At 43.3% G+C, this 23815-nt stretch overlaps 1 protein-coding gene and 1 long non-coding RNA gene across 5 annotated transcripts in view; one reads left to right on the top strand and one right to left on the bottom strand.

Moving 5' to 3' along the window:
• The window catches only part of RHEB (Ras homolog, mTORC1 binding), a 60733-nt gene extending 39831 nt beyond the window's left edge, over nt 1–20902 (bottom strand). Inside the window, exon 1 of one of the 2 annotated variants that reach the window (XM_073334631.2) lies at nt 20634–20902. In XM_073334631.2, the coding sequence (XP_073190732.1) occupies nt 20634–20685 (52 nt within the window). In that variant the 5' untranslated portion in view covers nt 20686–20902. The remainder of the gene's footprint in view (nt 1–20633) is intronic. The other variant, XM_073334630.2, reaches the window with a different exon arrangement.
• Nucleotides 19965–23815, top strand: part of LOC140907812 (uncharacterized) — a 35422-nt gene continuing 31571 nt past the window's right edge. For 2 of the 3 annotated variants that reach the window (XR_012157643.1, XR_012157642.2), the window contains exon 1: nt 19965–21137. This is a non-coding gene — a long non-coding RNA (uncharacterized LOC140907812). Of the gene's footprint in view, nt 21138–21377; nt 22331–23815 lie in introns of those variants that run through there. The other variant, XR_013635448.1, reaches the window with a different exon arrangement.

Here is a 23815-nt window from a genome sequence, read left to right as displayed (position 1 = left end):
AGCTCTCAGTATTCTGAGCAATATTTTCCCCAGTATTCGTTTCCATGCACCACAACACACTTCTTTTCAGAGATTACCGGATGTTGCCTGATTTGATAAAGGCTGTTTCAGAAAGGCACAGCATATGTTCTCCCATCCCCAGGCACAAGTTTATCACCTCAACCCTACCAGAACCAGGTGTTCGAGCAGTGCAGCGTGCTACAAGATGGGAAGCTTGGTCATCTGATTACAGACTCTAGATGATGTTTTGTTTCACCATCATGCAATCTGTGTGATTTAGACAGTACTTTTAAGCAGAGAGATTGCCATCATTTTACTATTGTGAAGCAAGCATTTGGAAGCACCGTTGAACTTACAGCACCATTTCCATTGCAGTGACTCGTCTACATGTAGGAATTTGCCAGATCCTATTTCACAATATGTTTACCAACACACTGCAACATAATCCCACAAAGATTGCTAAATGTTAGATATTTTTGGACCTGGACAATAGCTTTTTTTTGCTCCTTTGTAACCTATGTTAGCATATTGGGGAAAGACACTTCAAAACAGTGAATAGTCGACAAAATAAATCTTTAGGAAACTAATCTATTGGATAATACTGAGTAATCCCTTGGCACTGGGTACATTTCTACATAATGGTGAGAGCAAGATTCAAGAACTTTAATTGATAGACACTACAAAGATTAACAGGCTTATAAGGTTCATTTTTAAAAAAGAGTTTACAGGAAAAAAAGTTGTTTGTGACCGAGACTAAAGAACAGTTTAAGACTATGCCATAATTATACTTTGCTGTCTAAACATCAGTTTATATGCATGTTTTCTCAAGTCTTCCTACAGACTAGAGGACAAAATCCAGAAGTGATCAGTCTGAATTCATTCTTCACCAGACTCACAGAAGAAGTGGGCTACGAGGCTCTTGACCCAGTTTCCCCAGTATTAACGTGACTAGTTTCATAGAATATCAGGGTTGGAAGGGACCTCAGGAGGTCTTCTAGTCCAACCCCCTGCTCAAAGTAGGACCAATCCCCAATTTTTGCCCCTGATCCCTAAATGGCTCCCTCAAGGATTGAACTCACAACCCTGGGTTTAGCAGGCCAATGCTCAAACCACTGAGCGCTATCAAAATTGTTTCAGTAGAATGGAGTATTCTGAAAAGGGGTCTCAGGTCCCATTAACAACCAGAAGGAAAGATCTTAGCTAAGCTAAGAGGCAGGAACAGAGCACTTGTTGTCTTAATGCCATATTAAGCTATTAGATCTAGTGCTGTCAAGACCTAATTTCTCAAAGAGACTACATTTGAGCCAAAAGAAGAGATGCTACAAGAGGTGTGGCACTTCAGGGCCTTCCAGTTAAGAAATAGCCTGTATGCATCATAAGCTTGCTGTTTGTGAGGCAAAAATAAGCCTGTATGCAGCTCAGCTGTAGCCGTCTCCTTACTACTTCCAGGAAGTCACACCAGTTTACTCAAGCTATAAAAATAAGCCACTGTATCATCCAAGAAGTCATATGGGAACTTCTAAAGAAAAGAGTTCAGGCTAAATCAAGCATTATGTCCTACAACAACCAACTTAAGAATAAAAACAGATCTTCAGCTCACACATTTAACATGAAATGATATTATATACAGGAAGCAGTATTTTAAGTGACCACTCAAGGGAGTAGAAATAGCTCAACTGAGGTTGCATCCAAATGAAGATGTAGCAGAGTTATACTAAAATACACCTGGAATACTTCAGTGTTTTCAGATAGGATGCTCAAATGTAGTATTACGTAGATTAGACATACATATATGCAGTAGGCTTGGAAATCAGATGGAGCTTCGCTTGGCTCAGTATGGCACACCTTTGAATAGTTCTCTTTGCTGTATAGCATACTGAAGTAGTATTCTTGAAGCCATTCAAAACTGCAAAGAGCCAGGAACTGCACAGACAAAGCCAACATGCTTGGTTTTAGAAAAGAGTTGGTCAACTGCAGGAACAGGCAGTATGACATTGATCAGTTAAAGGCATCTGCAAAAATTCAGCTCTTATCTGGAATAACTACTTTTGAAAATGAGGATGGAAAGATCATCCAGCTTTTCTAATGCAACTGAAAATTTTGCCTACAACAGCACTGTCAGTATGACCATCTTGGCCAAGAAATACTGAGCATATAAAATAACTAGGTGGATGCACATTTAAAAAGGAGAGTTAAGATTTCTAAGAATAGAAGACAATGCTAAAATTTAATGGTCACCTGTATTACAAAAATCTACTTGAATTATTTCCCTCTCTTCCCTCAGAAAGAGTACCAAAGAGAAAACAGACAGGAAGAACCAAAAAACTCAATAGTTGTGTTCCACACTACTCCTCCCAAAACCTTGCAAATGCAAAAAACTAAATGTGTGATGAGAACCCATTTGATAATTATTCTTGCTCAGTGCTCTAGAGAATGTTACACAGGGATAATGGCCAAATGTAAGATTGGATAGAATTTCCCCTCTGGAATATTATGAGTGTATGTAAGTATGGAGCACTATATAGTTAATCAAAGCAGACTTTTGAAGATTTTTTTTTTTTTTTTTAAGTTAGGCTCCTAGATCATTAACTTTTGACACACTATTTCAGAAGTCTCAGTGCTTGTAGAGAAGACTAATAGTCCATGCAGATAATGGCTCTTCAGGGTTAGCCTTCCTGGAATCATAGGCTTGTTCCAGGTGTTTGACTGTATTAAACAGGCTAGTACATTGAGTCTTTTTTATGTCTTTTTTATGAGAAGATCTTCATCAAGACTGTTGTGCTCTGTCCATCAAATCCTGAAATTGTCTGAGCTAACCCTTAGCTCTATCCTGGTGGGAATGCTTGATTGGTAGATCCAGCAAAGATATGTTCTGCTGGTAGTAGGATATTCTGATGGACTGGAGAGATTTCTGGTGTCACTAGCCAGTTAGCAGCTTTTAAGTGTCCTGTGTAAATCTTCAGCTACTTTGGTACACAGCCACAGGTCATCTCTTTAGCTGGTGGTTAGTGCCATAAGCAACCAAATAAAATGAATACCATATGACTTGGTTCTTCAAGATGTGTTGTCCATATGCATTCCACAACCTACCCTTCTTTCCTGCTAAAATGGAGTGTAACACCTGAATTCTGGAAAAAGAGTGGTGTCATGAAATATATAAACATATCTTGAAGAACCACACTTACTGTAAGGTAACCTTTTTCTTCAAGTGATTGTCCATGTGTTCCACTCTTGGTGACTTGAAAGCAATGAACTGAAAGGAGGTGGGTGCTCAAAGCTTATCTATATAATAATTGCAAGAAAGCCCTGCCAAAGTGCGCACCTGACTTTGGTGCTTCTACAAGGGAACTATTTTGCAACCATACATACCAGTCCCCAGATAGTTACTCTAAATATTTCAGAGATGGGAACACTTCTGAAAGAAGCCACAGAATCGGCCTGTACTCTAGTAGAGATTCTAATCTAGCTAGAACATTGGTTCCCAAACTTTTCAGCATCATGCACCCTTTTTAATTTTCAAAAAACCCTCACGCCCCCCACCTCTCCTTTACCATCATCCATCCCTTTTAACAAATTGAATTCATAAATTTAAAATAAGTACAAACAAATGTGTGTCAAGAAAAAATAAAAATGTAATTTAGAATAAATAGCAAACAAAACGAATTTAATATGAAGGACGATGCTGCATTTTTTTCCGCAGTTGGGAAATCCTAGGTTTGAAAGATGAAAAAGTGTGCAACACAAATAGTTTGACATCCAAGTTGATTCCTTTGTTTCGTTTTTATTATGACTAAACTTGAGAAGTTTTCTCAGAGGTATGTCAACAAAAATGGAAGAATACGTAGCGCTTCTTCTCCAACTTTTGGTAAATTGGGAAATATTTTATCCAAAATTCCTCCAGGCTTAAGTTTCCAAAAATATCTTTTGCACTTGAATCTTATTTCATTTCAAGTGCTTGTTCTTGCAATACTTCAACGTTGATGTCGATTCGTTGCCAGAACGGATTACATGTTAATTTATGAACGGGGTTGGCAGAAAAGTTGTCTGGAAAATAGCCGATGAATTTGTCAGCAAGGTAGTCCAGATGAAACAATTTTGTTCTTCGCATCCTCTTTACAAAGTTCTTCGAAACCTTCATTTTCAGCGAGTGGTGAAAATGTTGGAAAAGACGAAGAGTTAGGCGTCTGAGCTTGCGTTCGACGTTTCCAAAGCTTGATTTTGCCGTAAAACACTTTGATGGCATCGTGGTGTGCTGGAATATTGGCAGAGTTGTTTCCTTGAAGCTTCAAATTGAGATTGTTCCAAGATTCAAAGAATGTCCACAAGATATGCCAGTGAAAGTTGAAACGTTTGGTCCGTAAACGCATGATATAACTTTTTTTCTGTTGCTTGAGGAAAATTTCCACTTTGTCTTTCAGTTCGAATAATCTCGAAAGCATGTTCCCTTTGGAAAGCCATAGTACCTCCTTGTGAAACAAAAGAATTTTGATCCGTTCCCAAATCCGAGCAAAGAGCTGCAAAAAGTTCTGTATTTAAAGCGCTGTTCTTCACAAAATTGACAACTTTGATGGCCAAATTCAACGAGTCATGTAGGTCATCCGGAAGGATTTTAGTAGCCAAAACTTGTCCATGTATGAAGCAGTGAGTTGTGGTTACGGCTGGATTTTTCTTCCTTTCACTAATGTCACAAATCCAGAGCCAAGCATCGCTGGAGCACCGTCTGGTGCATACACCAACCAGTTTTTCCCATGAAAGTCCATTTTCTTCAAAAAAAAAAAAAAAAAAAAAAGTCAGAAACTGTTTTATAGCAGAAGCCTTTGATGTGGTGATCAATTCCTTCGAAAAAAAGCAGTTCTTTCACAATTCCATCATTAATGAATCAAACGTAGACGAGCAACTGACAGCATTGTGCTACATCAGTGGTATCGTCGCACTGAATTGTGAAAAAAGGAGACGCTTTCACTGCCTCCATGACTTAAAGTTTTAAATCTTTCGCCATGTCAATGAGACGTTTCACAGAAATCTCAGAAAGCGAAATTTCCCATTTTTTCCCCTTGCTTTCAGCACCAAGCACGATACCAGCTGCTTTCAACAAGCAAGGCTTCACAAGAGTTTTTCCTATTATGTGCGCTTTCTTGGCTTTAGCGATGAGCAATGACAGTTCACAAGATGCTTCTACCACTTTGGCCGATGCTTGATGAAAAACCTCCAGTAGTGTCCAGCATCATGCGTTTTAATTTTGAAGTTTAGCAGCAAAAAACTCTTTTGGTTTGTCTTTCAAAGCACTGTAGTTCTTTATCAAGTGTCGCTCAAGACGAGTAGGTCTCAGGCATCATTGCTGAGAACAGCGTGGCACACTATGCATTGAGGATAATCGATCCCATTTTTCCCCCCATGATGGTGAAACCATACTTAATGTAGTCTTCATCGTACTTCCTTTTCTTAATCATATCCATAATATAATTAAAAAATTATAATTAATTAAAAAAACTATAAAAATAATTTTCCTGATTCGTGAACAGATGCAAGTTAATCTCACAGGTTTCAGAGTGGTAGCCGTGTTAGTGTGTATCAGCAAAAACAAAGAGGAGTACTTGTGGCACCTTAGAGCAGTGGCTCTCAATCTTTTTTTACTGGTGATCCCTTTCACACAGCAAGCCTCTGAGTGCGACCCCCCCCTTAAAAATTAAAAACACTTTTTAATATATTTAACACCATTATAAATGCTGGAGGCAAAGCGGGGTTTGGGGTGATCCCCCCATGTAATAACCTTGTGATCCACTGAGGGGTCCCGACCCCCAGTTTGAGAACCCCTGCTTTAGAGTCTAACAAATTTATTTAGGCATAAGCTTTCATGGGCTAGAACCCACTTCATCAGATGCATGGATTGGAAAATTCAGGAGCAGGTATAAATACATGAAAAGACGTGAGTTGCCTTACCAAGTGTGAGGTCAGTCTAACAAGACAGTTCAATTGACAGCAGGATACCAAGGGAGCAAAAATAACTTCTGAAGTGATAATGAGAACAGCCCATTTCAGACAGTTGACAAGAAGGAGAGAGTAACAAGTAGGGGGAAATTAATATGGGGGAAGTTAGGTTCAGGTTTTGTAATGACCCAACCACTCCCAGTCTTTATTCAGGCCTAATCCGATGGTGTCCAGTTTGCAAATTAAATTCCAGTTCTGCAGTTTCACGTCTGAGTCTGTTTTTGAAGGGTTTTTTTGTTGAAGAATTTCCACTTTTAGGTCTGTTATTGGAGTGACCAGGGAGATTGAAGTGTTCTCCTACTGGTTTTTGAATGTCATGATTCCTGATGTCAGGTGTGTGTCCATTTATTCTTTTGCGTAGAGACTGTCCGGTTTGGCCAATGTACATGGCAGAGGAGCATTGCTGGCACATGATGGCATATATCACATTGGTAGATGTGCGGGTGAATGAGCCCCTGATGGTGTGGCTGATGTGGTTAGGTCCTATGATGGTGTCTCTTCAATAAATATGTGGACAGAGCTGGCACCGGGGTTTGTTGCAGGGTTTGGTTCCTGGGTTGGTGTTTTTGTTGCATGGTGTGTAGTTGCTGGTAAGTATTTGCTTCAGGTTGGGGGGCTATCTGTAAGCAAGGACAGGCCTGTTCCCCAAGGTCTGTGAGAGTGAGGGACTGTCCTTCAGAATAGGTTGTAGATCCTTGATGATGCGCTGGAGAGGTTTTACTTGGGGGCTGAAGGTGATGGCTAGTTGCGTTCTGTTACTTTCTTTGTTGGGCCTGTCTTGTAGTAGGTGACTTCTGGGTACCTGTCTCGCTCTGTCAATCTGTTTCTTCACTTCACCAGGTGGATATTGTAGTTTTAAGAATGCTTGATAGAGATCTTGTAGGTGTTTGTCTTTGTCTGAGGGATTGGAGCAAATGCAGTTGTATCTTAGAGCCTGGCTGTAGATAATGGATCGTGTGATGTGGTCTGGATGAAAGCTGGAGGCATGTAGGTAAGTATAGCGGTCAGTAGGTTTCCAGTTTAGGGTGGGGTTTATGTGACCATCGCTTATTAGCACCGTTCTGTCAGGAAGTGGATCTCTTGTGTGGACTGGTCCAGGCTGAGGTTGATGGTGGGGTGGAAATTGTTGAAATCATGGTGGAATTCCTCAAGGGCTTCTTTTCCATGGGTCCAAATGTCGAAGATGTCATCAATGTAATGCAAGTAGAGTACGGGCGTAAGGGGACAAGCGCTGAGGAAGCGGTGCTCTAAGTCAGCCATAAAAAAGTTGGCATGCTGTGGGGCCATGCGGGTACCCATAGCAGTCCCACTGACTTGAAGGTATAAATTGTCTCCAAATCTGAAATAGTTGTGGGTGAGGACAAAGTCAAAGTTCAGCCACCCGGTCTGTCGTAATGGTATCCATCAGGAATAGCATCCCCGATACCATCATGAGCCGGTCTTGCATGGTGAGTGGTGGAGGTAACCACTCCCACGATAGAAAAGTCTCAAACACTCTCGCGAGCAAGCTAGGAAGTTTTAAAAAGTTCCATTGCTTTCTACATCATTCTCCGGCCTCCCCACCAACCAAAACGGCACTCCTGCACGTCGAAAAGCAAAAAAGTAAAAAATATTTGCATTTCGTGCTTTGAAATTTGAAAACATTACAGTTATATATTTTTATTTATAGTTGTATTTTTATTATTATACTTTGTTATACCTTTATTCTTGTCTACTTATATTCATCATAAAAAACAAGTAGTTAAATAATATAGGCCTGTAATTGGACAATTTTATGAATTATGTATACAGAATATGTATAATTTATTGTCTGTTGGTCTATTAAATAGTTACATTGATGGTTTTTTTTGTTATGAAAATTTCACTGCCTCGTGCTCCCCCTGGAATTTCTTCACGCCCCACAGTTTAGGAACCGATGAGCTAGATACTAACTGCTTGATACAATCTGAAAACAATTTTGATACTGTTTGGGATGATGTAAGCTTGTCTCTTCAGTCACTCTGAAAATGGCAAATAAACGGAGGCTGAGTGTCTTGGATGTCCTTAGAGCCCTCTCTTTCTGCCTGAATAGAAGTGTGAAGTCTCCCTTCCCTTTGGCAGGAATGGGGCTTAGGAAAGAATACTAGTAAGGATATCATTTGATTTAAGTGGAAAACAGAAGTAACCTAGGGAAGAAACTTTGGATATGGTCAAGTGCTAATCTTTGTGGAAGACAACATATGATGGGTCCACCCTAAGCACCTGTAACTCACCTACTTTGAGGGCTGAAGTGACCACCATGATGCAAGGGGAGAGGCTATGATCCTGAAGGGGCTCAACAGAAAGACCCCTGGCCAGGACTGCATGGAGTAATAGGACGACGAGCCCTTGACCACATTGGAGTCCATCCTGCTGATAAATGGCCTCTGCTAGGGCTCATTCTCCTCCTCATCACAGGCCTGGCTGGGGGTCTCTAGTCTGCCCTGCCAGGACCACAGCCTTCATCCCTTCACCCCCACCCCCTTGCATCTGCAGGGATTGGTTATCATGAACCCTGCAGCAGCGCAGAGATCCCTCTGCAACTCCACTGTCCTAAACTCACTCCTGCTCCCTCACCAGCTGATAGCCCCCACACTATCCCTGGGCAGGAGCCATTCAGTAGCAGAATGGCATGTCCTGCAGCAAGGGGCTCATTCTCAACATCGTCCCAGTAGGATCAGGACACCTTCAGGCGAGGACGGCCATCCAGCTGGGCCAGGATCACTCAGGGGGAACAAGTGATCATGTTGCAAAAGGGTTACAGTGGCCACCAAACAGTGAGATCTGAAGGACTAAATACCACAGTGCTTTGGGGTCAGTGTTCAAGAAGAGCATGAATGCAATTACATATATGGCAGGGACTCAACTGCACTAGTACAGTAAGAGGGGCAAGTCTGCTTATGGCAGAAACGGGTCATAAAAGAAAAATCCTAGTAAATTCCCTGACGAATTCAAAACAGTGGAAGTCTGGAAAGGGAGCAAAAGATAGTTTGTGCTGCAAAGTCTGTAGAACAGAAGTCTCTAGAAAGGCAAATCTATCATCAAACACTGGAAATTAAAATAAAGCCAAGCAATGATAGGCCAGGCTACAACAGAAGCCTGTATGGAAAGAATGAAACAAGAGGAAGAAAAAAGCTGTGTATTTGCAGCACACTCTGGTACATGTATTGTGCTTTGAGGCGATTCCAACGAATGCTGTCCATGGTTTGAACTTTTATTAGCTCTGTTTCAGAAGCATGTAACAGCAGCGCACACTTGTCCAGAACATCAGCAGCTGGGGGGAGGGGACCGCGCACACACACAGCCGAATTTTTTTTTTGCTCACCACCAAGCTGTAATTAGGGCTCTTTTGAATGGTGAGAAGTTCTGTTTAGTAAACAGCAAAACCCCAGAGCTTTCTAGACAGCCATCAATGAATGTCCTTGCAGCATTCAACAATGACAAAATGTGTCAATCAAATACTATTTGCTGAAATCCTTTATTGTTCTTCAGTGCAATGCAGGGATCATTTTGATTTGGGTTCAAGATGTGCTGCAAGAGTACAGCCAAACGTAGGAGAAAAAAACATGTCAGTCAACACTGACTACATGATGCACAGGCAATGCTTTGTAAAGGACTTGAAAGAAATGTATTCACACCTGCTGCATATAATAGCTCATCTTAATTAGCCTCTTACTCCACTTTTTCATGTTCTCTGTATGTATGTGTGTTTATCTATCTATCTTCTTACTATATGTTCCATTCTATGCATCCGATGAAGTGGGCTATAGCCCACGAAATCTTATGCTCAAATAAATTTGTTAGTCTCTAAGGTGCCACAAGTACTCCTTTTCTTTTTGCGGATACAGACTAACATGGCTGCTACTCTGAAACATTCCATGCATTGTGCATCTTTTCTCATGCAGCCATTGATCATGCAATCAAAACTGATGCATTCTGCATCAATGAATTTGTGGTACATTTTAATATACCAATAGGCAAAGGTGAGTGCTTTTTAAGTCTGGACAAGCAACAACATGAGCCCACTGCGTTTGTGGCTACTCCTTCGCATTGTGCTATTGCGCTGTTTTTTCTAGCTTGAAGCAGCAAAATTCATTCATTCGTATTGGGACAGTTTAACAGACTCATTAAAGATGCATTCACCCCAAAGAAGGCAATGAAATTAGACTGTTGCGGACAAAGAAAACTAGCAGGAACACTATTGCAAGTTATGTTTTCCTTGTGTATCCATCAGGTTTATTTGCAAATGGAAACAAAGGTACCCTTGATACACTGCACTGACACATGTTTGACAGCAATTTATAAGTTGCAGCTGAGGCAGATAATGCCTTAAAAAAGCAGAACTCAAGTCAATGGGCTCCAAAAGGCAATTCCTTCCATATGCAATGCATATTTTTGCATCAGATTTTCAAAGCAAACCAAAGGCAACCATATCCACAATGTACCTGACAGACTATAGTTCAGGATCTTTTTTTGTCAACTGTAAACTGTTTGATCTATTTGTCAAGGCTCAGATGTCATGCAATTTAAGTGACTATAAAAAAACAGGTTTCAGAGTAGCAGCTGTGTTAGTCTGTATTTGCAAAAAGGAGTACTTGTGGCACCTTAGAGACTAACAAATTTGAGCATAAGCTTTTGAGAGCTACAGCTCACTGTGTATTTTCCCATTGCCAGACAGAAGTTCAAGCATGATTCTGACTTGCACATGATGCGTGGAGAGTCCTGCGATGACAGCGTACCCAGATTTCAGTACTGGAATAGTGAAACCGAGTCATTGCCTATCATGTCTAGTGTGGCATTACGTGCACTTGCAGTGCCAGTAACTTCTTACAGACACTGATCACCCAGTCTGTTCAGAAAAGGTCAAGATAAACATTGCATGGGTCTCTCTATAGTCCGCCCTGGGCAGCTCAACATTTTGTATTGCAATAAGGACATACATTCCAATATGGAGAGCTTTCAAAATCCAGAGTTATCTGCTAGTAACAAATAATTATACATTCCAACACCTGTAACAAGAGGCCTGGGTTTGGTTTTTTTGCTCAAGCCTCCTTAGCTCTGGGAACTGAAGACTATGGGCAAAATTCTGTGATTTAGACTTTTGAATTAAGCTTGTCACAGGAATAAACTTTTTGAATCTCAACACTGCTGTCACTGTCTGACATCCCCCCACCTTTGTTTTCCACAATATAAAAATTAAAATCTAAAACCCCTTGATTTTTTCCTACTGAGGAAACTGAACTCGATAAAAAATAAATGCTTAAAACAAAACCAAAAGACATTTTCATTCAAACTAAAAGTTAACAATCTAACTCTGCCAACCTATTGATAAGCTAAACAAATTGAGCTCTAAGAGATATTACCCTTGGCTGCTAGTTGGAACTGCTCATGGTGTAAGGAGGAACTAAGAGACAGCTGCCCCACTCCACCCCCTTTGGGACCTGCTGACAAAGAGATACAATAGGAAGAATTCACACTAGAAGTAGAATATGTAGTGATAATCACGGAAAGAACCCATATTCTCGTTATGAGTCAGCTAATTTTGTCAGATACTGGATGTGTTGTAAGAACTCTGAGTTGCCACCTGTGAGTTACTCATGTTCTGTCAGGCAAGCTGGAAAAGACTGGGGTTGCCTTCTGCTGCAAGCTAGTGCCTGACTAAAGGAAGGCATGGTGCCAACTTCTCTTAAACAAGCACCTATTAGTAACTATTGCCTCTTATGCAAGTCTATTAGGGGTCATCACCCAGGCTCTGAATTTCCTTGGATCCATACCACTCATGTGAAGTCTGGGCACATATAATAAGGAGACAGCACTGATCCCAATCCTATAATGGGCAGGTCAAGTAACAATGGTGATTCTAAGTACTAACAAGATTTTGGGGATTTTTTTCAGACTTTGGGCAGGGAGGGATGATGGCACTTGAATGGATCTATTTCTACTGAGATCCTAGAGGAGGATAGCAGGTAGCTGAGTGATTGCCATGAAGATGTGTTTATGCAGGGTTTTATTTGTTCAGAACATAGATTTTATGTCCACATGAGGATGCTGGGGAGAGGTTGGAATGGGAAGATGAGGGATATGGGTTGTTACATCATCAAGGATGTTCTACACTACATGCTTCTAGTCATAAAGTAGATGTTATGACATTCACTCATGAAGCAGAACTAGTAAAAGAGCTATAACGCTTTTTTTATAGTGCAGTTTCAATACATCAGTTTTTCAGAAGTCATTGATATTGTGGTCATTCAAAAGGGGGCAGAGAAGTGACTAACAAGTTAAGTGTTATCATGCCTTGTTATCTGCTCCTTTGTTCCCAAGGAGTTGTCACTGAGCTAGTGTTGTACGTTAGCCTCCTCCACCACTTATGACTGAGCTTTGCAGCACTCGAGATCCTCAGGGACATTTAATGAATGTACACCAACTCACCTACCCTTTCATTTCACATACCCTATTGCATTGATATGAACATCAAGAAGTTTATTCTCATGTATGAATTATAGCCCAGCAGGATAGTATAGTTCTGCTTACTGGAACATAGAGATAATGGACCACAACAAGAAACAGACAATCATTCTGTGGAGGTACTCTGCAATCCTCTCCCAAAGGTTTCTAGGGAGGGCTGCCTCATCTCTCTCTTTCTGATAGGACACTTTTGCATGCCATTCCATGATGATTTCAGCAGGCATTATTGCAACAAACAAACAGTTTAGTAGCATATGGACTGGAGGGACTTTGGGATGACTGCAATAGCTGTGGTCTTCATTCCTTTGTTAGAGTCAGGAGTCAGATATCAGATAAAATCCCCACTGTTTGTTGAAAATAGTACCAATAGTCATTGCCACTGCCCTGTACTCATATATATGGAAATAGGGGCCAAAATATTATAGTTTCACATACAACTGAAAAATTCCCTAATTCTCTCCACTCCTCAACCTCAGGCCATACTCACGCTCACCATGTCTGCGGCTGGAGAGAGATGTTGTGCAGAGGCCCTTTAAGGCTGAATCCACAAATTTTCATGGCCATAAATTTTGTAGACCCCTTATTATAAATGTATAGCAACCACTGCATAATTCATAGGTTCATTAAAAGACAGTGGAATATTCATCAAATGTACTCCAAGCACTATGCAATTCCTAACTGCCTCAAAAGTTCAGAGCAAGGTAGAGCACAGCCCCCCACACCACATTAATGTGGCAGACCATGAAAATGCTCTTTCAAAGCCTCCCTTGGACATACAGTTCCATGCTGAGCTCTAATGGCTCTTGCATCCGGCTGTTTCAAGTCAGATGGGCACTCCACCTCTGCCCTGCACCCTGGCGGCAACTTTTCCCTCTTTGCCTTACAGATATTATGAAGGACAACGGGCAACTAAAACCATTGGGATATTTTTCTCACTGAGATACCACTCTGTGAGTAAACACGTGAATTTGACCTCTTCCTCACAGACACCCCCACGCAACTTGCTTCTATCCCACAACACATTGCAAAAAAAGTTTTCCAAAAGGCACTGTGCCAGATGGTGGTAAGTGGCACACTGCACATCAACACAAGCACTCCTGGTGAGTATAAGCATGCACACGCACAAGTGATATATTAACTGTGGCAGCTTTATGCTGACATAATTTGCATGGACCAAAGTCCGTAGTAGACATGGCCTTAGTATGCTTTGACTTACTACGACTTCAAACAGCAGTATATCAAAGCACACTATGAAACTTTTAGTGCACTATAGCAATGTCCACACTGAACATTACTACACAGCAAACTAGTGCACTGTAGATTCACACCTTGGCTTGCCACACTAACTTACTATGTAGATAAGCCCTTGATGTTTTAATTATTCAGCATATATTCCTACAGCTAGATAGTATTTAAAATAAATTCTTGCAGGTCACTGTTGAGAGCTACCGGAAGTTAAAGTAGACTAGTGTTTTACTTTATAATTGAATTTGGCATCAGTATAAGAGTAAATTGTTAAGTGGCTGCATTATAGAAGCCAAAGAATTGTTTGGCACTTCCATAAGACAGCACTGCACACCCAGACATCCAGTGTTTAATTGCAGCAGAACCTACCCTTGCAAGTTACTGTATTCTAAACAATAGACTTTCAACTTTTGTATAAATATAGCAATAGCAGGATCCATGCCTTGTTCAAACAAGGAACCCCTTCCTTTCAGACAAAGATGTTATCACTTGGTTGAGTGAGCTAGCACTGAGTCAGAAAACTACAAGCATAAACATTTAAGAATTTGACAGAGAAAATATAAAGCAGACAAATCAAGAGTTAATCGTAGAACAGTGTCCTTAAATAACCCTGCTGTGGCTTGATATAGTAGCTGTACATCCTGCCTCTAGTGTCCCAGCTACTGTTAAAAAGTTTGCTGCAGTAAGTTTGACTTCTAAACGGTAAAATCAATCAAAAGAAGTTTTTAATTAAAACTGGCTTTTAAGTCTCATTTCAGTCCCCTGCTGGGAGCAGCCATTTTGTTTATCTTGGCATTCTAGAGCATCCCCACTGTAAAGACCATTTAATCCAGTTCCCAGTCTAAGACTTTTTCATTTTAATAACGTTTCTAATTAAGTATTAAACACTGCCTAAATCCTGACCATTAGAATGTAATGTTGGGTCCTAGGTGGCTCTAATGCAATGGCTTTGGTGTGTTACAGGCCTCACTAATTCTGTAGTGGGGTACTTCGACATGACAGCAGGTTTTTGTTCTCCGCCAGATACAATAGTGACACTGGATATCTAGTATGTAATAGAAGGATCTGTTCCCTCTGATTTAATACTGAATGGATACCGCATCGTGATGTTATGAGTCCAGTACTGAGAGGTGCCATCATTCGAAGTGACTAAAAGCAAACTCCTGACTCCATTTGTAATATTAGAAATACTGTAACTTTTTGCCAGAATAAGGGGATGTTTGCTCCATCTTCCTGCACAAATGCTTAAATTCCCCAGAACCGTGTTTGCGATCTGCCCTACTATAAATGCTATAGGGAAATTGCAGTCCAGTCCAGAGATGGCTGCATTATTTCTTGCATTTATTTATTTATCCCTGACAAGCATGAAGGATTTCAGATGACTATATCAAGAAAAGTGAGCAAAGGCTCATAACATACTGTGATAGGGTTTACAGAGAATACACATGCTTTGTCTACACAGGACTTTCGCCAGTAAAACTTTGTCATTAAGGGGCGTGGAAAAAAACACAACACCCCCCCGAATGACAAAAGTTTTACCAACGAAAAGCACCGGTGTCAACAGCGCTTTGTTGGTGGGAGAGCTCTCCTGCCGACAAAGCTACCACCGCTTGTTGGGGGTGGAATTTTTTTTGCAACAGGACAGCTCCCTCTGAGAAAGAGCGACTACACTGCACACCTTTTAGCGGCACAGCTCTAGCAGCACAGTTGTGTCGCTAGAAGGTGCGTAGTGTAGATATAGCCTAAGGCTATGGCTACATTACAGTTTAGGCCCATATAACTCATGTTGCTCAGAGGTGTGAATAAGCCACCCCCCGAGCGTTGTAAGTTACACTGACCTAAGCACGGGCTGCAGGGACGTGCTGGCCGCTGCTTCCCGCAGCTCCCATTGGTCGGGAACAGTGAACCCCAGTCACTGGGAGCTGCGGGGGGGCCATGCCTGTGGGTGGTCAACGTAAACAAAACGTCTCGTGGCCTGCCAGCGAATTACTGTGATGGGCCATGTGCCAAAGGTTGCCAACCCCTGCTCTACACCCAGATAAGCATGCCATAGCATGCAAAACTTGAGAAAATCATGAGAGACAGTCCAGCTAAAAAAACAGGCAGGTCACCAAAAGCCCAATTAGTTACTTTAGTTCTATTAGGGACTAAGATAGAAAAGACTTTTCCAAATCACTTCTGAGGGCTGGTCTGCAGTACAAGATTGGGTCGGTATAACTATATCACTCAGATGTGAAAAATCCACACCCAAACAAAGCAGTTAAACTGACCTAGCCCCCAGTGTAGACAGAGACTTTGCTCGTTGACCTAGATCCACCTCCCCAAGAGGCAGTATTACCTATGTTGACAGGAGAATCCCTACTGCTGGAATAGGTAGAGTCTTCACTGAATTTCTACAGCAGCGCAGCTGCAGTGTTTTAAGTGTAGACAAGCCCTAAATCTGAACCTTCAGATAAGGGACGTTCTCATTCCTTCAGCTACGTACTTAAGACCTGCAGTCCAACTACCAGTGTAAAGGCAGGAAAAAAACGCCATCTCCAAAGGTCCATCATACTACAGCAGAGATACATTGAGACAGTGGAGTTGGGTAATACTTTAGGGAAGCCCAACTGCCACCTTCTCAAGGCTATTCTACCAAATTACCTCATTTAAGAAACGGACACTATTCTAGTGGGAAGACAAGTGCGTCTGCCTCAAACGGATAATCCACAATAAGATGATCCAACGGCAAACATCAAACCCATCTATGCTGCTTTTCATCAAATTGTCTGCCATCCTTAGGAAACTTGGAAAGGCTTATCAAACAACTCAAAACAGCCTCACATTCTTACTTCATTTCACCTCATGCAAACCTATTATTCGCCTCACACTGAATTTTCAAGTATTTTATTTCCTGACCAGGCTATACAAAACATGTAGATTCTTTTTAGAGTTCATAATTTTTTAAAAATGTCTATGCCATCATTGTTTAGGATGCAAATATTCTTTGACTTTACCAGAATCTATGAATGTTTTGAATACTAAATAGCTGATTAACCCTAGCTACTACAGTTTGGTAACAGTCAAGTTCCTCCCACTATGAAGAAACTGCTAGTTATTTTCTGGGGAAATAATCATCTGGCTTCTAACTTAACTGCCTGCATCTTGTGAAGTCAAAACAACCACCTTGTCCACACTCAGAAGTTGCAATGGTTTAACTTAAATTGGAGTGCTGTCTTTTCAGTAAGTAGTCTCCTCAACTTCCCTCTTCTTACAGCAATAGCGTGGTCAAGTACCTTTTCAAACATCTAAAGGAGTTTGGGGGTATGGATGAGTGCAAGGTGGCTGAAGCTCAATCCAGACAAAACAGAGATGGTAGTTTGGAGGAAACCAAGTGGAGTGTGAGGGAGAGACTATGTCTGACCTTCCGGATGAGGGTGTTGTCCACTAGTTACTCATGTTTGCCGCATGGATGTCTGTTTAGATTCTCCATTATTGATGGATTATCAATTTTTGGCAATAGGAAAGATGGACTTCTCAACTGTACTTAGCAACGTCTCTTGGATATGGACTTCTACCACAACTGATGCTTTGTCATCTCAAGATTAGGTTACTGCAATATACTTCTTGGGAGTACATCTTAAAATCTACTCAGAAAATGAAGACTGGATGGAATGTGGAAGGCTGCTTTTTAACTAGAGTGCCAAACATTGCACTATGCTTAATGATCTGAATTGACGGATTATGATTTTCCAGGTGTTGGCTTTAACCTACAAATCTGCAAACAGCCTAGGCCCTGCCTACTCAGACTCTCTCTCCCTGCCACATAGCCAGAGTCTAGATTGGTGTAGGTATTAATGAGCTGAAGCATTCTTGATTTGAAAGAGAACTGTTGGCAGAACATTCTCTACAATGGCCCTTCAGTTTTGGAATTCTCCCCAATCCTGCTCAGAAATAGCTCTGCAGAACATGTTGCAAAGTTCAAATTTTAGGGAGCTTCCAAAATGGAGCACTTGACAGAGAGCGCTTTAGGCAGAGTACCTTTCCTCATTTTTCTTTTACTCAAGCCTTGATCAATTATTGTTTTATCTGGTGGAGGTTGTGAATTTGTTTCTCTACTGAGTAGACCTTTTGAAGCCATTGTCAGTCTCCTAGATATTGACAGGTTTCAGAGTAGCAGCCGTGTTAGTCTGTATTCGCAAAAACAAAAGGAGTACTTAATGCATCCGATGAAGTGAGCTTTAGCTCACGAAAGCTTATGCTCAAATAAACTTGTTAGTCTCTAAGGTGCCACAAGTACTTCTTTTCTTTTTTAGATATTGACAATAAGCTATGAATCTTATCACTTCAATGTCCTTCATTGAATAAGCAGTTTTACAGAATGAAAGCAAAGTTCCAATGAACTTTTTAGTATTTGTTTCTGTAGTTTGAATTTTTAACTAAAAAAGTGCATGAAAAATATTTGAGACTATATTCAGGAATTCTTCCCTCATAACTTACAGTGGTCAGAGATTGTTTGCAGTGTTGTTGTACCCATGTGGGTCCCAGGATATTAGAGAAACAAGGTGGGTGAGGTAGTATCTATTTTTGGACCAAGACAGACAAGCTTTCAAGCTACACAGAGTCTTCATTAGGTCCCGAGACCTGAAGAAGAGCTCTGTGTAGCTCAAAACCTTGTCTGTCTTGGTCCAATAAAAGATATTACCTCACCCACCTTATGTCTTTAGTGGCCAGAAAGAAAGAACTGAGTTGAGACTTAATCCATTTCTAGAAACAAATTGCTCAAATGGTAGAAGAATCAGAGAGGGACCCTAATTCTATAGGGAAGTAACTGATGTTACTCACCTTTTAAGCAGATACATAACTTTATGTTAAACAGTCTTACCGCCTACTTTTTAGTATGCATCCTTTTTATTGCTGTACATATGACAGTTAAGAAACACCCATTCTTATATAGCGAATAGCAATTCTTTACTCTTCTATTCAACAAAATTCAATGTTTGGGGGCTTTGCTGCTGAATTGGGGCCTAACTGAGCAGATTCAGACAATTACCAGCATTTAACATTTCTATTGCAGTTGTTTCTGGAAGCCCCTGCTGTGGGCAGACAAAGTACAGAGATTTTATTCTCCTTCGTGTTTCCCATCTAAATATAGGTCCCTACTTAAGATCACATTTTCAACTTTTGCTAATCACAGAAGTGACATGGGGAATGACTTAGCTATCTTAATTTTTAAAATGTTTCTTTTGCTGCAAGATCAGAAATTGTGTTCCATTAAGCCATGAGAACCATAAGATCTACCTGAAGAAAAGGAAAAGGAGTACTTGTGGCACCTTAGAGACTAACCAATTTATTTGAGCATAAGCTTTCGTGAGCTACAGCTCACTTCAATCATACAGCGTGGGAAGACAAAGAAAAACTGATTATAACTGTTAGTTTCAGACTGCTGCTGGATGGTTCTGGGGAATTCTTCTGCTTGGGTTAATTTGCATGGGTCAACAGCAATAGTACTGCACATGTTCAGTGAAGTGATAAGGCACAGGTCCAGCACTGCCATGTCAGCACTACTACTATATAAACCTGGAACATCTTCATAAATTTGGGATGAGAAAAACATCGAGAGACCAGCCATCAAAAGAAGGGATGTCCCTAGAGACTGAGGCTAGGGCAGAGTCACAAATTGGAGGAAAAGAGACACACAGGGAGAACTGGACATTTAACACACCAGGGGGTGGGGCGAGGGGGGTAAATCAATTCCAGAGGAAGAATCTAGCAGCATGAGAGGGCTTATATCCTCTGTGCAGGGGTCTGTGGCAGAATGAATAGTGAAAAGAATCACCCCATAGCTTCCCTGAACCAATGGAACTGATGCACCGCAAGTACTGTACCTAGCTGGTGTCTCAGCAATCACATCTCAATAGCTCATAATTACTAAAAAGGTTCTGCAAAAACCATCACTCCATTAAACACACAACAGCATGTAGGAAAACATGAGAATTCATGTGACAGTGAACCCTGCTAAAGTGAATGTTTTATATTACAAGTGTTAACTCCTTAGCCAAAATGATAGCTTTACGGTGAGCCCTGAACAGTGGGCATCACTCCTTCCAGTAAGATAGCAGGCACCTAGCCATTACAATTAAGAATACTTTTCACAAGAAGCATTTCTGACCAGGTGACCTTTTTAGAAAGCCACATGAGAGGGCTAGGTGAAGTCTCCCGGTAACGGCTCGTTGATCAGCACACTGCCCCTCTCCTAGCCACAGGGCACCATGGGAGCCGAAGCACTCCGAATCCCCCCTACTCCAGGGCCTTGGCAGACTGAGGAGTCACGGCGAACCCGACGGCCCTGAGGCCGGGCAGATACCGAGACAGGCAGCGCTCTCACCTACAGGGCCCGCGCACGGTGCCAGCCATCAGATCCGCGAGGAAGGCGGCTCCTCTCCGCCACTGGGATCAGTTTCTGGCGGCACCCCGCGCGGTTAGTGCGCCCCAGGCTTTCCCGGTCAAGTGAAGCTACCGGAGTCCCCGCTCTCCCGGCCGGGCGCCACCTGTCGCTGGGGACTCTCAGCGCAAGGTGCGGAACCAGCCCGCAGGACGCTCTGGAGAGCGAGGCAGCAGGAGGGGAACCGCCGCCCCGGGTTCGGCCAGGCTCGCAGCTCAGCGCCGCTGCCGGGCTCCCACCGCACTCCCCGCCTCCGGGGAGGCTCGCCCCCGGCAATCAGCGAGCGGCAACCAGCCCGGCCGCTCACCCGCAGCCGCCACAGCCTCGGAACGGCAAGCTTCCTGGGGCCGCCGCCCGGTCCCGGGCTCTCGGGAGCGGCCTCCCGGCCTGCCCGAGCGCCTGCCGCCGCCCCAGTCTCTCCCCGCCTCAGTCCGGCCCGACCGCTTCGATTCCCCCACCGCCCCCGCTCCGGGAGCCGCAGCCCCGCGCTCACCCACGCTCCGGTAGCCCAGGATCGCGATCTTGCGGGACTTGGACGGAGGCATCTTCTCCCCGCCCGGCCCCGACCCACATCAAGGGCGGCGGCTGAGGAGGCGGCGAGGCGGGGCGGCGGGACTGGACGGAAGACCCCAAGGGCGAGAGAAAGAGGAGACGAGCGACATGCAGGGACCGGCGGCCGCACCGACCGGATGGGGCTCCCTACGCGCAGCAGCGGCTGCTGTCCCCACGTGACCTCTACATCACCGGCCGCACGTAGCCGAACGTCGTTACGTCACGAGCCGAGGCTGAGGTTGTGGAGTTAAAAGCCGGCCGGAAACGCGACGGCGCGGAAAACTCGCTGCGTCATTTTCTGCCTTCACACCACCCCTTAGCTACGGAGCAAGTAGGACCTCTGATTGGGCCTGAACTGTAAAGTAGGTTATAATACCCGGCAGCAGATTGGCAGCAGATTGTGGACGCTGACTAGCCAGCGCCATCGATTGGCTGTATTTGAAGGGTGAGGCGGGGCTAAATGGTGGGGCAGGCAAATCGTGATTGGTGGAGAGGGTAGAGTTGTGCATGCGTGAGCGATGCGGGCCTTACTGGGGTTGGTTGGTTTAGGCTCAATCGGCTTTGCGCCTTGAGGCTGGGGAGCGGGTGGGGATGCTCGAGGGAGCGCGTGCCCGGGTGTGGTGGCGGTTGGGCTGGGGCCTCTTTTGAATATGCCGCTTTTGGCAAGTGCTGCAAAACCCGCCTGCTCGCGCGCGGGCGGGGCGTTGACGCTCCGGCTGTGGGGCCTCTCCCCTGGTTCAAGTAATCCCCGCGCCGAGCCGAATCACGCCCCCGCGCCGCTGGGCCCCACGCGTGGGGAGGGGGCTACGTTTCAGGGCAGCTGCCCTGGGCTGCAGATTTGGCCCGGGTGCCCCCACATGGTGACGGAAAAACGGCTGGGGCAAACGTGAGGGGGCGTTGCGGGCCAGGGCACCATGCCGGGCGCTAGCTTGGCCCAGTAGCCCCTCTGTCAGAGCGAGAGGCCGCAGGGCCGAGGGCGGCAGAAGAAGTTCCTGAGGGATGAGTTCACCTCCCTAGGACACTGTGCCACACTAGCAGGCCAGAGAGATTGACTTGCAGGGGGGCAGCAACCCTAGCAAAAGGGCGATGTGGGGCGGGTGTTATAACCTACGTTACAGCTCAGGCCCGATCAGAGGCTTTTGCTCCGTACCTTAGCTAAGGGTTTGCAGGGAGTTCTCACTGTAACGTGCTGCTGGAGTATTGAATCTGAGGTAGGCTCCGGCACTGCATATTTGAACCCTACCGCAGGCAGAAGTCTGGTGATCTGTAGGCATGTTGCTATTATCTGTCTTTGGAAAATGTGTTCTGCTAATTTGTACAGCTAATTTAGAAGGGGCTATTATTTTCTGAAAGAAATATATGCTGCACATGGACTTAATACAAAAATACTCCCCTGCCAACTGCACACCCCTAGCTGCCACTCCACACTGGAACCTATTTGAGATACAGTAGGACTTCAGAGTTATAGACACCAGAGTTGCAAACTGCCATGACTGTGTCAATCACACACCTCATTTGGAACCAGAAGTATGCAATGAGGCAGCAACGGTGACCAAAAAAAGCAAATACAGTTCAGTACGGCGTTAAATGTAAACTACTAAAAAATAAAGGGAAAGTGTTATAAAGATAGTTGACAAGGTAAGGTAATTTTCTGTGCTTGTTTCATTTAAATTAAGATTGTTAAAAGCAACGTTTTTCTTCTGGATAGTAAAGTTTTAAAGCTTCATTATGTCACTGTTCTGTTGTAAACTTTTGAAAGAACAACCATAATATTTTGTTCAGAGTTACAAACAATTTCCACTCCCAAGGTGTTTGTAACTCTGAGGTTCTACTGTATCATGCTACAACTACAACCACTACTTGATGGGTACCCCATCATGAAAGAAATCTTTCTTGTCCTCCTGTCTTTTGGCCTTCAAACAACCTCTCCAAGCTCACCATCACACGCAAGCTCTCCACAGACTGGGACACACCAGTTCAAAGTGGTACCAGACCAGACCCTACCAGAACAACAGATGCAAAACCTGCAGATAATTTCCAGTGGTATGATGATCAACACTCCCCACAACACACCTTTCAAAATCCATGGGTCTTATACATGCCTATCACAAGATGTGGTGTACCTCATCCAGTGCGCCAAATGCCCCAATAGCAGCTACATGGGTGAAACCGACAATCATTTAGAAAAATAACAGACAAAAACACACTTACCTATGGGTAACACTTTTTACAAAGATATCACTTTATATCAGACCAGGCCTTATCTTCAAAGGAGAGCTGCACAAGACCTTCAAAAGACAAGCCTGGGAGCTTAAAGTCATAATTTGGCTAGACACTAAAAATCACAGACCAAATTGAGACACTGAATTTATGGCTTGTTACAATCTATAGCCTGCTAACAAAACCACCCCTTCACCCTGGTGCTTCCTCCCCACTTTCCTCCATGTGACTGTAGGAGTGTAGCTGGGCCATTTCACTTTGAATGATTCTTTGAAATCTGTCAGGTTTCAGAGTAGCAGCAGTGTTAGTCTGTATTAGCAAAAAGAAAAGAAGTTCTTGTGGCACCTTAGAGACTAACAAATTTATTTGAGCATAAGCTTTCGTGAGCTACAGCTTACTTCATTGGATGCATTCAGTGGAAAATACAGTGGAGAAATTTATACATAGAGAACATGAAACAATGGGTGTTACCATACACACTGTGACGAGAGTGATCACTTAGGGTATGTCTACACTACGAAATTAGGTCGAATTTATAGAAGTCGGTTTTTTTGAAATCGGTTTTATATATTCGAGTGTGTGTGTCCCCACAGAAAATGCTCTAAAGTGCATTAAGTGCATTAACTCGGCGGAGCGCTTCCACAGTACCGAGGCAAGCGTCGACTTCTGGAGCGTTGCACTGTGGGTAGCTATCCCACAGTTCCCGCAGTCTCCGCTGCCCATTGGAATTCTGGGTTGATATCTCAATGCCTGATGCGGCAAAAAACATTGTCGCAGGTGGTTCTGGGTACATGTCGTCAGGACCCCGTTCCCACCCTCCCTCCCCCCGTGAAAGCAAGGGCAGACAATCATTTCGCGCCTTTTTTGTCTGCTGCCAGCCAAAGATGTAAAGGATCGATGGAG

Source organism: Lepidochelys kempii, chromosome 2 (genome assembly GCF_965140285.1).
Source record: "Lepidochelys kempii isolate rLepKem1 chromosome 2, rLepKem1.hap1, whole genome shotgun sequence".
NCBI classification, from domain to species: domain Eukaryota; kingdom Metazoa; phylum Chordata; order Testudines; family Cheloniidae; genus Lepidochelys; species Lepidochelys kempii.
Note: the sequence above shows the minus strand (reverse complement) of the source record. Positions and strands in the feature narration are given on the sequence as shown.